General features: G+C 44.6%; 1 protein-coding gene across 1 annotated transcript in view; it reads right to left on the bottom strand.

The window, feature by feature from the left end:
- Positions 1 to 1564: 1564 nt before the first annotated feature.
- The window catches only part of LOC126203587 (glucose dehydrogenase [FAD, quinone]-like), a 290286-nt gene continuing 274657 nt past the window's right edge, over positions 1565 to 17193 (bottom strand). Inside the window, exons 6-7 of the mRNA XM_049937948.1 lie at positions 15552 to 15767; positions 1565 to 2401 (exon numbers count right to left, since the gene is read on the bottom strand). Coding sequence (XP_049793905.1) covers positions 1565 to 2401; positions 15552 to 15767 — 1053 coding nt within the window. The remainder of the gene's footprint in view (positions 2402 to 15551; positions 15768 to 17193) is intronic.

Raw genomic sequence — 17193 nt, 5'->3', positions numbered from 1 at the left:
TCACTATTTATTACCAGATGTTTAAATGCGTAACTATAAATGCGCTTATTATATCATGGTCAGAAACGCCTAGTGAAACACACCTCAGTTACGGGAACTAATGATGAAAAAGTGTTAATATCAAGATTATCACAGAAGGGTCATGGATGGCAGATTTGTAAAAAACGCGAGAAAGGTATATCTCCAGGTATGATCCGTGTGTCGGATAACTATGATGCTTTATCAGCCTACAACTCTGGCAAGATTTCAGTCATCCTCCACTTTACAGCCTCTACATTTCCAGGAGGTTTTGTACCGTTCTATTTACGCAGTTGCTTAAAGAGAACCTAGTCTTAAGTATTTTCTTTGAAACGCAGTCATTAATTTCAAGTTATCCTCTGACTTTGGGATGATGGAATAAATACGTACAAAGTAGTCATTAGTCTGGAACTTCGTACATTGAGGTACTGCCAAATAAAAAGTATTATACTCTACCTACAGTCACAAACTTGACGATACGAGGTGTGCGCCTGGCTGTCTTTGCTGTCGAGAAAAATGTATGAGGACGATTTTTATAAAATGGAGCAAGTAAAGCTTATGTAAACAATTTGCAGGCTCAACTGTCTTTTAAATGAAATAGTTTGTCAATTGATGGTCACTGAAACTGCCCAAGACATTATAACTTATGTGAGTGGTAGCAACGATTGTTCACACACATGGCATTGTATACATTTTCGGCAGAAATAAGAATGAAACAATTCAGCAGATACTCTGTACTTCGGTATTGCGGGCATAGCACGCAGGTCCTCGACCGAACCGGATTTTCACGACGGGAGCAGAGGGGGTAAAACAGAGACTGCAGTTATAGCGCCAAAGACTTTACGTGCCAGATAAGTAAGTTCATGCTTAAGTTCAGCTGTGATGTAAAAGGCATTCGTCAGTGGGTCAAAAAATGTAGATTTGACTTTGAACATATAGAGAGTTCCTATCTCTGGAGAAAATTGAAATAACTGTACTAGTATCTTTGGTTATTTTAGTTGTATAGACATTACGCATGTTTTTGTTTCAACCGGAGGCATTCTCAGAGGCTATAAAGAATTTATTAGTTGATTTTCACACTCAGACAACTCCGTTAAGCCGAACTGTTTATGCGTAGCCACGTAGTGATTGGACCTTGATGTCATCTGGCTTGGCCACAAATTGCGGAGTCTAGCGGATGTGTTTTAAGGAGCTTGTGCTGCGGAAAAGTTGGTGCAGTTTGCCGTATTTAGCACTCACGATCAAAACTTGTGTAATTTAAGTCCTTGAGTTGTAGAATCAACTCTCAAAATCTTCATAGCCTCTGAGGATGTCTCCAGCATTAGGAGAGGAAAAATTAGGCACAGAAAAGTGTCTTAGACCACGGCCCAATGTTCATTCACCTATAATAAACAAGGATGTAAACACCGACCTACATTAAACTGTAGTAGTGTAACTGTTGCTGTCTTTAAGTGCACACAGGCCTCAGCGTCGACTGAACGCTTCGAGAGTAGTGGAAATTTCCGAGGAAATGGCAGGTCAGTCATCCTCAGAAGCCAATTCAGGTTCAATTTTTTCGGAGCCAGAATTGTTTGATCAGATCCGCGCCTTTCTCGGCCACCATGATGACTGGTGCGTTGGTATTTCCATTGACCATGGACGGCATGATGGAAGCGTCAATGACCCGCAAGCCCTGAATGCCGTACACTCGCAACTGTGGGTCCACGACAGCCCCGGGGTCCCACGCGGGGCCCATCTTGCAAGTGCCGATCGGGTGGTAGATGGTCACCGAGTAGTGGCGTATCAGGCACTCCCAGTAGGCGTCGGTGAATCGTGGCACGGACTCGCAGCCGGGCGTCGGGATCTCGTGCAGGCGGCTGTTGAAGCGGCGGAAGGCACGCGTCCTGGACAGCGCGACTCCGATCTTCACCCCCTCGACGAGTACCTTGATGTCTTGCGGGTCGGTGAAGTAGTTGGGGTAGATAAGCGGGTAGTCGAACGGGTTGCGGCTGCGCAGTTTGATGACGCCTCGGCTCCGTGGCCGCAGCAGCACGGGGATCACGCTCCACGCGTCCTTGTTGTCGATCGGCCGGAAGACGCGCTCGTAGAAGCGGTCCGTGATCCCGTGCGCCCGCCATATCTGCCTGCCACCGTCCGAGTTGGTCGAGCCCGACACGAAGTGGAACTCGATGTCGGGCCAGTCGATGGACGAGTTGGCGTACTTGCTGTTGACGAAGGCGAGGCCCTCGACGCCGCCCAGCACGGTGAGCGGGCCGTCTCCGAAGATGGCGTACTGCAGCACCGACGGCAGGTTCTCGTAGCGGCTCTGCACCATGGAGACCGGCTTGTCTATCAGAAACGTCAGTCCGCCCAGGCCGATGTGATCCTGCATGTTCTCGCCCACCTGTACAGAGAAACATCGTGAGTGTGTTAGGATAATTCCTATTGTATCTACACTATCTGATCAAAAGTACCCAAACACATCTGATGTGGAATTGATCTCTAGATGTCGCGAGTGGTGGACCCGCCAGATTAAAGAAGGCGGGGAATATTATGTTGTCAGCAGCGAAGCAATAACAGCAGAGTTTGTGGGTCAGGAGATCTCAAGGACTTCGAATGTAAACTCTAGGAACTAGTCATTGGATGCCACCTGAGTAAGAAACACATCAAGGATAATTCAGCCCTTCTAAAGTTGGCTATGTCGCTACTGGTGATGTGACTGTGAAGTGGAAATGCGAAGGAACAACTACAGCTAAATCGAGATATCAGGCTTCATGCACTGATAGCCAGGGACCTTAGAGCATTGCGGAGGGTAGTTGTAAAAAGTCACTTGAAATTGGCTGCAGGAGTCACTCGTGAGTTCCAAAGTGATAACAGCAGCCCAAATAGCACAATAACTGTGAGTATCGAGTTAAAAAGATTGGGATATAACGTTCAAGCAGCTCCTCATACAATTGACGATTGTGGTCTCGGTATAAAGAGCGAAGCGGGTCGGTAGTGGAGGAATGGAAGCGAGAGATTTGGAGTGATTAACCACGCTACGTCCCATGGAAATCCCATTGAAGAGTTTTAATTTGGCGTATGCCTGGTGAACGTTGTTGTTGTTGTGGTCTTCAGTCCTGAGACTGGTTTGATGCAGCTCTCCATGCTACTCTATCCTGTGCAAGCTTCTTCATCTCCCAGTACCTACTGCAACCTACATCCTTCTGAATCTGCTTAGTGTATGCATCTCTTGGTCTCCCCCTACGATTTTTACCCTCCACGCTGCCCTCCAATACTAAATTGGTGATCCCTTGATGCCTCAGAACATGTCCTACCAACCGATCCCTTCTTCTGGTCAAGTTGTGCCACAAACTCCTCTTCTCCCCAATCCTGTTCAGTACCTCCTCATTAGTTATGTGATCTACCCATCTAATCTTCAGCATTCTTCTGTAGCACCACATTTCGAAAGCTTCTATTCTCTTCTTGTCCAAACTATTTATCGTCCATGTTTCACTTCCATACATGGCTACACTCCATACAAATACTTTCAGAAAAGACTTCCTGACACTTAAATCTATACTCGATGTTAACAAATTTCTCTTCTTCAGAAACGCTTTCCTTGCCATTGCCAGTCTACATTTTATATCCTCTCTACTTCGACCATCATCAGTTATTTTGCTCCCCAAATAGCAAAACTCCTTTACTACTTTAAGTGTCTCATTTCCTAATCTAATACCCTCAACATCACCCGACTTAATTCGACTACATTCCATTATCCTCGTTTTGCTTTTGTTGATGTTCATCTTATATCCTCCCTTCAAGACACCATCCATTCCATTCAACTGCTCTTCCAAGTCCTTTGCTGTCTCTGACAGAATTACAATGTCATCGGCGAACCTCAAAGTTTTTATTTCTTCTCCATGGATTTTAATACCTACTCCGAATTTTTCTTTTGTTTCCTTTACTGCTTGCTCAATATACAGATTGAATAACATCGGGGACAGGCTACAACCCTGTCTTACTCCCTTCCCAACCACTGCTTCCCTTTCATGTCCCTCGACTCTTATAACTGCCATCTGGTTTCTGTACAAATTGTAAATAGCCTTTCGCTCCCTGTATTTTACCCCCGCCACCTTTAGAATTTGAAAGAGAGTATTCCAGATAACATTGTCAAAAGCTTTCTCTAAGTCTACAAATGCTAGAAACGTAGGTTTGCCTTTCCTTAATCTTTCTTCTAAGATAAGTCGTAAGGTCAGTATTGCCTCACGTGTCCCAGTATTTCTACGGAATCCAAACTGATCTTCCCCGAGGTCGGCTTCTACTAGTTTTTCCATTCGTCTGTAAAGAATTCGTGTTAGTATTTTGCAGCTGTGGCTTATTAAACTGATTGTTCGGTAATTCTCACATCTGTCAACACCTGCTTTCTTTGGGATTGGAATTATTATATTCTTCTTGAAGTCTGAGGGTATTTCGCCTGTTTCATACATCTTGCTCACCAGATGGTAGAGTTTTGTCAGGACTGGCTCTCCCAAGGCCGTCAGTAGTTCCGATGGAATGTTGTCTACTCCGGGGGCCTTGTTTCGACTCAGGTCTTTCAGTGCTCTGTCAAACTCTTCACGCAGTATCGTATCTCCCATTTCATCTTCATCTACATCCTCTTCCATTTCCATAATATTGTCCTCAAGTACATCGCCCTTGTATAGACCCTCTATATACTCCTTCCACCTTTCTGCTTTCTCTTCTTTGCTTAGAACTGGGTTTCCATCTGAGCTCTTGATGTTCATACAAGTGGTTCTCTTATCTCCAAAGGTCTCTTTAATTTTCCTGTAGGCAGTATCTATCTTACCCCTAGTAAGATAAGCCTCTACATCCTTACATTTGTCCTCTAGCCATCCCTGCTTAGCCATTTTGCACTTCCTGTCGATCTCATTTTTGAGACGTTTGTATTCCTTTTTGCCTGCTTCATTTACTGCATTTTTATATTTTCTCCTTACAGCAATTAAATTCAATATTTCTTCTGTTACCCAAGGATTTCTACTAGCCCTCGTCTTTTTACCTACTTGATCCTCTGCTGCCTTCACTACTTCATCCCTCAGAGCTTCCCATTCGTCTTCTACTGTATTTCTTTCCCCCTTTGCTGTCAATTGTTCCCTTATGCTGTCCCTGAAACTCTGTACAACCTCTGGTTCTTTCAGTTTATCCAGGTCCCATCTCCTTAAATTCCCACCTTTTTGCAGTTTCTTCAGTTTTAATCTACAGGTCATAACCAATAGATTGTGGTCAGAGTCCACATCTGCCCCTGGAAATGTCTTACAATTTAAAACCTGGTTCCTAAATCTCTGTCTTACCATTATATAATCAATCTGATACCTTTTAGTATCTCCAGGGTTCTTCCATGTATACAACCTTCTATCATGATTCTTAAACCAAGTGTTAGCTATGATTAAATTGTGCTCTGTGCAAAATTCTACCAGGCGGCTTCCTCTTTCATTTCTTAGCCCCAATCCATATTCACCTACTACGTTTCCTTCTCTCCCTTTTCCTACACTCGAATTCCAGTCACCCATAACTATTAAATTTTCGTCTCCCTTCACAATCTGAATAATTTCTTTTATTTCATCATACATTTCTTCAATTTCTTCGTCATCTGCAGAGCTAGTTGGCATATAAACTTGTACTACTGTAGTAGGTGTGGGCTTCGTATCTATCTTGGCCACAATAATGCGTTCACTAAGCTGTTTGTAGTAGCTTACCCGCGTTCCTATTTTCCTATTCATTATTAAACCTACTCCTGCATTACCCCTATTTGACTTTGTGTTTATAACCCTGTAGTCACCTGACCAGAAGTCTTGTTCCTCCTGCCACCGAACTTCACTAATTCCCACTATATCTAACTTTAACCTATCCATTTCCCTTTTTAAATTTTCTAACCTACCTGCCCGATTAAGGGACCTGACATTCCACGCTCCGATCCGTAGAACGCCAGTTTTCTTTCTCCTGATAACGACATCCTCTTGAGTAGTCCCCGCCCGGAGATCCGAATGGGGGACTATTTTACCTCCGGAATATTTTACCCAAGAGGACGCCATCATCATTTAATCATACAGTAAAGCTGCATGCCCTCGGGAAAAATTACGGCCGTAGTTTCCCCTTGCTTTCAGCCGTTCGCAGTACCAGCACAGCAAGGCCGTTTTGGTTATTGTTACAAGGCCAGATCAGTCAATCATCCAGACTGTTGCCCTTGCAACTACTGAAAAGGCTGCTGCCCCTCTTCAGGAACCACACGTTTGTCTGGCCTCTCAACAGATACCCCTCCGTTGTGGTTGTACCTACGGTACGGCTATCTGTATCGATGAGGCACGCAAGCCTCCCCACCAACGGCAAGGTCCATGGTTCATTGCTATAATGTGTAGAGCCGACAGTAAGATACAGAGGTGGTGGTGTTACACAACGTGAGTGTTTTTCGGTATTTTTTAGGGTGTGGTCCACTTATTGCGCTTAAGAAAACGCTAAATACGGAAGGATATGAACACATTTTACATAACTGAGTACTGCGAACAGTTAAGTAACTGTATGGAGTCGATGATGATGATGTTTGGTTTGTGGGGTACTCACCTGCGCTCTTATGAGGGCCTGAACGAAGTCACAATTTTTTTCACAGTCAAATATTTTACACAGTCCAATCGAGCCACTGTCACGAAGGATGATGATGATGATGATGAAATGATGAGGACAACACAAACACCTAGTCCCCAGGCAGATAAATTTCCCAACCCAGCCAGGAATCGAACCCGGGACCATATGGAGTCGATGACAGTATCAGCACCACAGTGCACCCTTCATAAATCAGCTTCTGTGGCGCGATGGTCTGTGGGCAATAACACTCCTGAAATGGACTGGCCTGCTAAGAGTCGCGAACTGGAATACCATTGTGATGAGCAATAGCTGTCCGCATAGTTTTGAGCAGACAGTGAATAGATGGATGGATGGATGGATGGATGGATGGATGGATTTAAAATTGTTGAGGGCTAACAGCCTGGTCATCAGCGCCGTTTCAGAAGATCCTGGTAATGGATAAGGATGAGTACTCACGTGAAAACGGAAAACGAAGGAGTTTTACGATAGCCACAACAATAGAAAAATCATACACAAGTTCCGGTAGATCTAATCATACCCTTGCCAAATGTTAAAAGAAGTGTGAAACTCAGTAAAAAGAATGGTTGATGGCGGAGCTATAAAGATGACCCAACCACTAGAAAACACATTATAACCCCCATCAAGTAAAACAATTGTCGGGCCATTGTCTTGTCATCGCCTAGAATGGAGGGTGAATTCTCCATCCTATTAGAATACAACGCACAGGAAACACGGTGCACGGCTCAAACAATACATTCTAGTCGGATGCCAATAATCCGTTGCATTCAGTTTCCTTCGGAATGTTCGCTGAGATGCACCTGTATTCGCGGATATCAGGAATCCCTGTCAAGTTTGAAACAAAAAAATGGTTCAAATGGCTCGGAGCACTATCGGACTCAACTGCTGAGGTCATTAGTCCCCTAGAACTTAGAACTAGTTAAACCTAACTAACCTAAGGACATCACAAACATCCATGCCCGAGGCAGGATTCGAACCTGCGACCGTAGCGGTCTTGCGGTTCCAGACTGCAGCGCCTATAACCGCACGGCCACTTCGGCCGGCGAGTTTGAAACCAACTGTCATTGACAAGGCGTCACAATCGTCTCTGATCCCCCACAGGATCTTTTTACCGCCACCGTCCTTACGAAGTGTTGCATGTCTCCCATCTTCTGCTAACTTGTGCTATTCTTTTAACCCTCGTAACCACTCCACCTACTATCTTGCATAATATCCATATACTATTGTTTGTCCGCCCCTATCATTTTCTTCGTGCCAGACGTTCCATTAACCAGGCCGTTCTTCTGATAAGGGTCTTCCATGGACCTGCATGATCTGTAGTACGTCATCTATCCATTTAATTTTTTCTTCGGTAGAGCCACGTTTCAAAGGTTACTAGTTTCCTCTGGAATTCCAGTGGGCCACGCCTCACTTCGATGCAGTACTGTGCTCCAAATTTAAATATTTAGGAACTTTTTCCTGAGTTCCATATCAGTACCTGGAATCAGCAGAGCTCTTTTACTGGAGAATGCTTCCTTCGCCTTTTATTTATTCTACATAAATACAGCCTACAATCTGAAAAGCTAAAATAGGCCATATAAATCACATTTTCTTGGATAATAATAAATTTATGTGTTGTTGTTGTTGTCTTCAGTCCTGACACTGGTTTGATGCAGGTCTCCATGCTTCTCTATCCTGTGCAAGCTTCTTCATCTCCCAGTACCTACTGCAGCCTACATCCTTCTGAATCTGCTTAGTGTATTCATCTCTTGGTCTCCCTCTACGATTTTTACCCTCCACGCTGCCCTCCAACGCTAAATTTGTGATCCCTTGATGCCTCAGAACATGTCCTACCAACCGGTCCCTTCTTCTTGTCAAGTTGTGCCACAAACTCCTCTTTTCCCCCATTCTATTCAATACCTCCTCATTACTTATGTGATCTGCCCATCTAATCTTCAGCATTCTTCTGTAGCACCACATTTCGAAAGCTTCTATTCTCTTCTTGTCCAAACTATTTATCGCCCATGTTTCACTTCCATACATGGCTACACTCCATTCAAATACTTTCAGAAACGACTTCCTGACACTTAAATCTATACTCGATGTTAACAAATTTCTCTTCTTCAGAAACGCTTTCCTTGCCATTGCCAGTATACATTTTATATCCTCTCTACTTTGACCATCCTCAGTTAGTTAGCTTCCCAAATAGCAAAACTCCTTTACTACTTTAAGTGTCTCATTTCATAATCTAATTCCCTCAGCATCACCCGACTTAATTCGACTACATTCCATTATCCTCGTTTTGCTGTTGTTGATGTTCATCTTACATCCTCCTTTCAAGACACTGTCCATTCCGTTCAACTGCTCTTCCAAGTCCTTTGCTGTCTCTGACAGAATTACAATGTCATCGGCGAACCTCAACGTTTTTATTTCTTCTCCATGGACTTTAATACCTACTTCGAATTTTTCTTTTGTTTCCTTTACTGCTTGCTCAATATACAGATTGAATAACATCGGGGACAGGCTACAACCGTGTCTCACTCCCTTCCCAACCACTGTTTCCCTTTCATGCCCCTCGACTCTTATAACTGCCATCTGGTTTCTGTACATATTGTAAATAGCCTTTCGCTCCCTGTATTTTACCCCTGCCGCCTTTAGAATCTGAAAGGGAGTATTCCAGTCAACATTGTCAAAAGGTTTCTCTAAGTCTACAAATGCTAGAAACGTAGGTTTGCCTTTCCTTAATCTATTTTCTAAGATAAGTCGTAGGTTCAGTATTGCCTCACGTGTTCCAACATTTCTGCGGAATCCAAACTGATCCTCGCCGAGGTCGGCTTCTACCAGTTTTTCCATTCGTCTGTAAAGAATTCGCGTTAGTATTTTGCAGCTGTGACTTATTAAACTGATAGTTCGGTAATTTTCACATCTGTCAACACCTGCTTTCTTTGGGATGGGAATTATTATATTCTTCTTGATGTCTGAGGGTATTTCACCTGTCTCATACATCTTGCTCACCAGATGGTAGAGTTTTGTCAAGACTGGCTCTCCTAAGGCCGTAAGTAGCTCCAATGGAATGTTATCTACTCCCAGGGCCTTGTTTCGACTCAGTTCTTTCAGTGCTCTGTCAAACTCTTCACGCAGTATCATATCTCCCATTTCATCTTCATCTACATCCTCTTCCATTTCCATAATATTGTCCTCAAGTACATCGCCTTTGTATAGACCCCCTATATACTCCTTTCTGCTTTCCCTTCTTTGCTTAGAACTGGGTTTCCATCTGAGCTCTTGATATTCATACAAGTGGCTCTCTTTTCTCCAAAGGTCTCTTTAATTTTCCTGTAGGCAGTATCATATTATATTATATTATAAATTTATATATCAACCATTTATTTCTGATTCTTATTTTTTTTAATATTACAACTACTATTACTTCAAAACTACAATAAAACCCCGAAAAAGTTACCCAGCTACTAATACTCTTCTGTGTTTGTTCATTTATTTTAGTGTATTTAACCTCTGAACGGTTTTCCCGCTACTGGATCCACCCTCATACTACCCCGGAGGGACCGATGACCGTTGCAGTCTGGTACCTTTAATCCCACAAACCAACCAATACTACCCCGGTCAACAACTGGCTTCCTTGGGCGTCCAGCAGCACGTCAACAGTATTACCACTATAACAAGTCGTCGACCTCAGCTGTCTTTTTCTCCATTTGCAGAGTATGTTGTCTAGCCGGGTTGGAAACATGTTGACGTGTGGATGAAAGGCTCGTGAAGCCTTTCTTAGCCTTCCTGCATGCTGTGGCTGCAATATCGTCCAAGATGTGTCAGGTCGAATCACTGCTTTGGGCCCAGCATCCTTAATGCCTGACGGCCACAACCAGCCGCATCTTCATAGACCACGCAGTCCCACAAAGTGGGCGCATCTAACATTAACTGTCTTTTGATTTTGTATAGATACGTAGTATATGGGCCATGGCCAGTTAGGTAACATATCAGTCCACTCGACGGATTAAGAAATCTCATGTCACATTCATGTTGCCACAGTTGTAATGTACATGATCTTTTATTAACTTTTTCGAACTGGCCACTGTTCCAAGCATACTTCACGCTTTCATCTGACTGCCTTTCTTTAGCCAGTGAAATGCTCCCCTTTTCCTAATTTCCAAGTACAGTGGGCATATTCCTAGAATTACCAATAAACTCTCATTCGGGGTAGTGCAGTAAGCGCACGTTAATCTTAATAGCACTCCTCGTTAAACTGTATTCCTTAATGATGCTGTAATCTATGAACCCAAACGTTCGCACCATATGCAACGACTGATGCTAAAATAGACTGGTAGTATGCTCTGATTCTTTTCAAGGGAAGCATCCTTCGCCTTTACCAATCTACTTCTATTCAGCGATCCTGTATAATTTTTCTTCAGCAACGATTGGCAGAACTTGATAGAACAAGGTGGGACTGTGCATGAAAATCACCTTGTTATAAGAAGCAATTCCCTCTTGAACATACGTTTTTAGGTTCCGAAATCCACAACTACCGTTGGAACATTCATCTTTTTGCTGTCGTCGTTGTCCGGATGTACAACATTTACAAGCACAACTTCCTCTACCTTTTGCACCCCTTTTTCATTAATAAAATTGTGTTAATAGCTAGAGTTTTATATCCCGCTTTTAACAATATTATCTACTTAAGTAACCATTCGACCACAGAAGACAGATGCCTCTGTATTTTTGTCTTACAACTATATATTATACTTCGTAGGAGGGTAGAGAGGTTGTTTCAAAAGGTACTCTAAACCACTCTACTGTAGAACTTCTGCTTCGGACCCATCAGCTAGTCCTCTTACTAAAAACTATGATAGTAATGACAATTATGCCAATGACGGAAGCTACACCAGTTAATGCTTCTACAACTAATCAACACAGAGCAGTAGCAAAGCAATTTAGGAAGTGTGATGAATGTTGTACACGGCGCATCAAAAAGAATCATCCGATTTGGCACGTCTATATACATACATAATGAATTTTGTTTTTTGATGAACAGGAAACTCAAAAAGTTTTTTCGTACCTTTTCGTAGAGGTGCACCTTCAAATGCACGGCATTTGTCCCCGCAGTATCCAGGTTCTTCCCACACTGCAGTTAACATGTCTTGAGTTACAGCTTCCACAGCTGCTGTTATGCGATGTCTCAGTTCATTCATTGTTATTGGTAACGGAGGCACATAAACAGAGTTTTATAAACCCCCGCAAGAAAGAATGACCTTGGAGATCAGTAATGTATTGCTGAATCATTTGGTCCAGTGCGACCGATCCACCGTTCAGCAATCCTTTGATTTAAAAATTTCCGCACTTCCAGATGCCAGTGTGGCGGTGCCCCATATAAAACTTGAGAGTTTGCTCTTTCCAACAGTAGGCTGTTCACGCACATATCTCAAAAACATAGTTATGATTCTTTTTGATACACCCTGAAAATCTTTAGGACTCACTAACTGTGGAGTTTGCGGAGCGGGTGAAAGGAAAAGAAACGCCAGAGATGTTGAAAAGGGTGACACTGCGTTGAACGATGGAATGCATATTTGCAGCTGTGTGTAGCTACGGGATGAGAGTATGATGAAGAGTATAAAAGTCATTGGTAGTTTGTTTCTCAATATATCACATTTCTCATGCTAGTCTCATTATTTTATTAGTAGTTAGATAGTTATACGTTCCACAGATCATTTGAACGGTTATTTTATGCAACGACTCTACGCTTACAAACCTCCATTTTTCCTTCCTTTTTACAGAATTCCAGTTTTAAATACAAATTCGTCTATAGAATATAAGGAGTTGTGTAGTAGAAATAATTTTAGGTTGGATACAAAACTTGCTTTTCTATGATGAAATGATAGTTAAATCAAGACCCTAAGCTGTCGACAGGCGTTGAAATACATCAATGGAGACAGTTTAAATGTGTGCCCCGACCGGGACCCGAACCCAGGATCTGCTGCTTACATGGCAGACGCTCTATCCATGTGAGCCACTGAGGGCACAGAGCATAGTGCGCCTGCAGGGATTTACCCCTTGCACGCTCCCCGTGAGACCCACATTCCCAACGTAATGTCCACACACTACATTCGTAGTGCCCCTGCCCATTACACTCATTACTCGCGGCAGACAATCTTACCAAGTCCCTTAAGAGTTCGGGCAATGCGTGTGCATCCAGCACAGAAGAAGAAGGTCAATGGCCAGTTAGAGTTAACTATATGAATATAGTATCTGTTCTTTCGGACATGTCCAAAAGACAGATACCATCTTCATATAGTTAAGGCTAACCGGCCATTGACATTCTTCTTCTGTGCTGGATGCACAGATGCAGTTAAGTGGTGTAAGGCCGTCGCATTGAACGGAGGTTATGTTGAAAAATAGGGTTTTGTAGCCAAAAGAGTGGGGAATAATGTGGTGTACTGGAACTTGACTAAAACCAACCTGATTTCAGCAAGAAATGTGTTGCTTAAGTTATTGAAGCCTCTCGTATTTATAAATGAGATTACTCTTGAGTAAATTACTTTTTCCAGTATTCTGGAAAAGGACGTTAGTAAGGAAACTGGTCAAGAATAATACTTAAGCCTTCCTTGTCATCCTTCTTGTAAAGAGATTTAACAACCGCATATCTTCACCTGTCTGGAAAAATTCCGTAAGCTAGGGATGCTTTAAGTGTCACTAAGGACATTAGACACGGCTTTCCGGGTGGGAAGGAGCGCCTGGTCCCCGGCACGAATCCGCTCGGCGGATTTGTGTCGAGGTCCGGTGAACCGGTCAGTCTGTGGATGGTTTTTGGGCGGTTTTCCATCTTCCTCGGCGAATGCAGGCTGGTTCCCCTTATTCCACCTCAGTTACACTATGTCGGCGACTGCTGCGCAAACAAGTTCTCCACGTGAGAGGTGGCATGAGCCCCCTCTCATATTTCTATCTTACTCTGAGTAATTAGATTTTCCTCTCTAACTGCATGCGGTGGAAAGTTGCTATTCCTTCACACGCGGATTTCCCACGCAGCGACTCTCGTCACCCGGGTGGTCCGGTGACTGGCGGGTTCTGCTGATATTGAAAGGGTTAAGCCGACGGGTGTGAGGAAGTCGAGTGGATGCTTTCCAGACGCTGACATTGTCATAAGAGCGGGGGCGACACGCCCACAGGGGCCTGACAGAGCGGCTGGGTTAGAGATTCCGTTACTTCGCAGAAACTTGTGAAAACACTTTCTGGCGGGCTACCAGTGAGGCGTGGGAATGACTTGTGTTCCCAGGCAGTCTTGGCGGGAAAATTCTCGCGTTTTCTGCAAAATCATAACTGTGATTGGCTTGCCCAGGGAATAGCTCCGTGACGTAGCAAAATCGGCGCAGAAATTGGCGCCAAGTATCTCCATTGGTGGAATATTAGTGCTTCGGCAATAGAATGGAATTTCCGCCGGTTTTCGAGTCGCTGATTGGAACATTTAATCACAGCCACTGTCGTGTGGGCGGGAATGTTCTGTGTTCGGCTTGTATGGGTGCTCTTGAGGGGAGTCGGCTCTCGCCTTTCGGCCAGGGTAGGTTACAAGACGGAGCTCTCCGTGCTCTGGACAGCCTTCCTTCCGTTGGCTGTCTAGTATACTTTCATTTAATTGTAACTGTTTGACGAAGTTGCTGAAGTTTCGACTTCAACGTAACTTTCCGAATACAGTTGGCAATTGAGAGTTCTGCGTACAAGCGGCCTATGTTGTCCGTCTTGAGCAGTTTTGGCTAAAGTTGACTGCATCGGAGTTACTGTGTGACTTTGCTTGTTCAAATCAATCACTGTACCGTCAGTGATTGTGTGGCGAGCCTTCTTCGTCTCCCTCAGAGGCGCATTTGTATTGATAGGAAGTCTATAGTCTGGAACAACCAGACCAGGATAATTTCTTCTGTGCTATACTCGCGACATTATCATCACCACGATGGGACGTCGAAGCAACCAGCCATCGCCTCCCATACGCCAAATCGTGTCCATGCAGTTAAGAAGGCAGCTTGGTAATGTATGTCCGCAGCACCGGCAGTGCTCAGCAGAGCTCGGCTGTTCCCGTCTTTTCTAACGTGGTTCTGTCTTGGGTGTTCATTGTCTGAGTTCTCACTACTGTAGTAGCAGTTAATGTTGGGTTGGCTGGGTGTTTCTCTTAAGATTTGAGTTGCAAGTAATTGGCTCCACATACCACTTGGTCATAAATGTCACAATCTAGCTTATGGACAACTTCACCTTCATAGCATTTACTTGAGTATCCAATTTGACGTATTGTAAATGTTTCATGTGTTTTGTTTATTATTTTGAGTTTAGTCATAATAAATCAAATTGTTGTTTTGGACAGAATTTTCATTCTGTTGATCTGTAGAGCAACCCTTTCATTTCTCACTACGTTAATGAAACTTTCCTTTATCAAATTAATTTCTATCAAATTAAATTATTGCAGGTGCCAAACTCTTTTTTACTCCACTTGCAGGGTCGATTACAGTCAGTTCGCGTTTCTTCTTAATCCATGTGCAACCGCAAAAGTCGGAGTTAGAAAAGGGGGGAGGGCTTAGAGCATCATTTCCATATGAAGATTCTAGAAGAATTCAGTGTTAAATACACTGCTAGTCCCAGCACCTCGCACACGTACGCGTACACCATCATTACTCTACCACGCAAGCATAGGGGTTACGCTCGTCTGGTGTGAGACGTTCCCTGGGGGGGTCCACCGGGGGCCGAACCGCACAGTAACCCTGGGTTCGGTGTGGGGCGGCCGAGGGCTGAAGTGGACAGCGGTAGTCGTCGTGGGGTTGTGGATCACTGCGGCTGCGGCGGGCACGGAGCCTCTCCGTCGTTTCTAGGCCCCCGGTTAACATGCAATACAATACAATACAAGGACGTTAGAACAAGTTTACAGAATTGCCCTTGCTCTGGCGACTGACCTGTAGGTCCTGCAGGACGGGGATGCCGTGCTCGCGGAGATGCGCGGCCGGCCCCACGCCGGACAGCATCAGCAGCTGAGGAGAGCCGATGCTGCCCGCCGACAGCACCACCTCGCGCCGCGCCACCGCCGACCTCAGGCGCCGACCCTCGCCGTCGCGCACGTACTGGATGCCCGTGGCGCGCTTCTTGCGCGGGTCGATCAGCACGCGCGTCACCTGCACACCAGGCGGTACACTCCACACGTGGTCCAGTCTCTGGCCCTCAACTCAAATGCGATTAGCTGGCGGCGCGAATTGGTAACTGATCGGTCGCGAACCATTGCAATATCTGATCAAAAGTATCCAAACACCTATTAGTTGACATATGAGCTGTGTCCACCCTTCGCCTACATGTCGGCTTAAACTCTGCTGGGAACCCTTTCGATGAGTGTCTAATGTCTGTGGAGGAATGTAAATGTAAATGTCGTGTGACTAGGGCCTCCCGTCGGGTAGACTCTCGCCGGGTGCAAGTCTTTCGATTTGACGCCACTTCGGCGACTTGCGCGTCGATGGGGATCAAATGATGATAATTAGGACAACACAGCACCCAGTCCCTGAGCGGAGAAAAATCTCCGACCCAGTCGGGAATCGAACCCGTGCCGTTAGGATTGACTGTCGCGCTGACCACTCAGCTACCGTGGGGCAGACTGTGGAGGAATAGCAGCTCATTGTACAAAATGTGTGTGTGTGTGTGTGTGTGTGTGTGTGTGTGTGTGTGTGTGAATTCCTAAGGGACCAAACTACTGAGGTCACCGGACCCTAGACTTACATACTACTTAAACTAACTTAACGCTAAGGACAACACTTACACCCATGCCCGAGGGAGGACTCGAACCACCGGCAGGAGAGCCCATTGTTCCTCATAGCCAAAATCAGAGAAGGATGGATGCTGGGATGTCAAGTGAAGCCGACGTTCTAGCTTATCCGAAAGGGCTCACCTAGTGTCAGATAGGTACTCTGGACAGGCCACTCTGTTTCAAGAATGTTATTGTCTATGTGGTGTCTGTTCTTTTCGACATGCTACATATATAGAGGGTTCCAGAAAAATATAGACACTCTTTGGAAGACAATGATATATTGTTTCAGTTTTGTGCGGCAGCGTAGTCTCTTGTTTTCTTAACAGTTCGTGGCGCGCGTTTTCCAGCAGCTGGCAGTGCAGCAATGAATGAAGTAAGATTGTCATTTGAGCAACGCGAGTGGTACTGGAAGTGGTAAAAGATGATGGAGGTACAAAGTACTGGCATAATGTGTACGGAAATCAGCCAGCAACACCTACGACAGTTAATAGTATTTGAGATAAACTTGAAGCCGAAGATACACTTCAGTAGGTGCATAAGGAAAGGTCTTGCCGAACAAAAACATCAACAAGTCCAGTTCCCAGCGCAGCTTTGTTGCAATATTTTACTAAGTCACCTCAATCTACGAAGCAGAGTGCACGTGAAAGCGGGTTAAGCCGATCAAAAGGATTCTGAAGGTTGCAAAGTGGAAAGTGTACATTCTAAGATCGGTGCATGCTATAAACGAGAACGACCAGGATCGAAGGATGGAGCACTGCGGCTGGTTTGAAGGCATGTTTCACGAAAATGAACAGTTTGCGTGGATG

The sequence above is a fragment of the Schistocerca nitens genome, chromosome 9 (genome assembly GCF_023898315.1).
Source record: "Schistocerca nitens isolate TAMUIC-IGC-003100 chromosome 9, iqSchNite1.1, whole genome shotgun sequence".
Classification (NCBI taxonomy): Eukaryota; Metazoa; Arthropoda; class Insecta; order Orthoptera; family Acrididae; genus Schistocerca; species Schistocerca nitens.
This window is presented reverse-complemented; position numbering and strand designations above follow the sequence as displayed.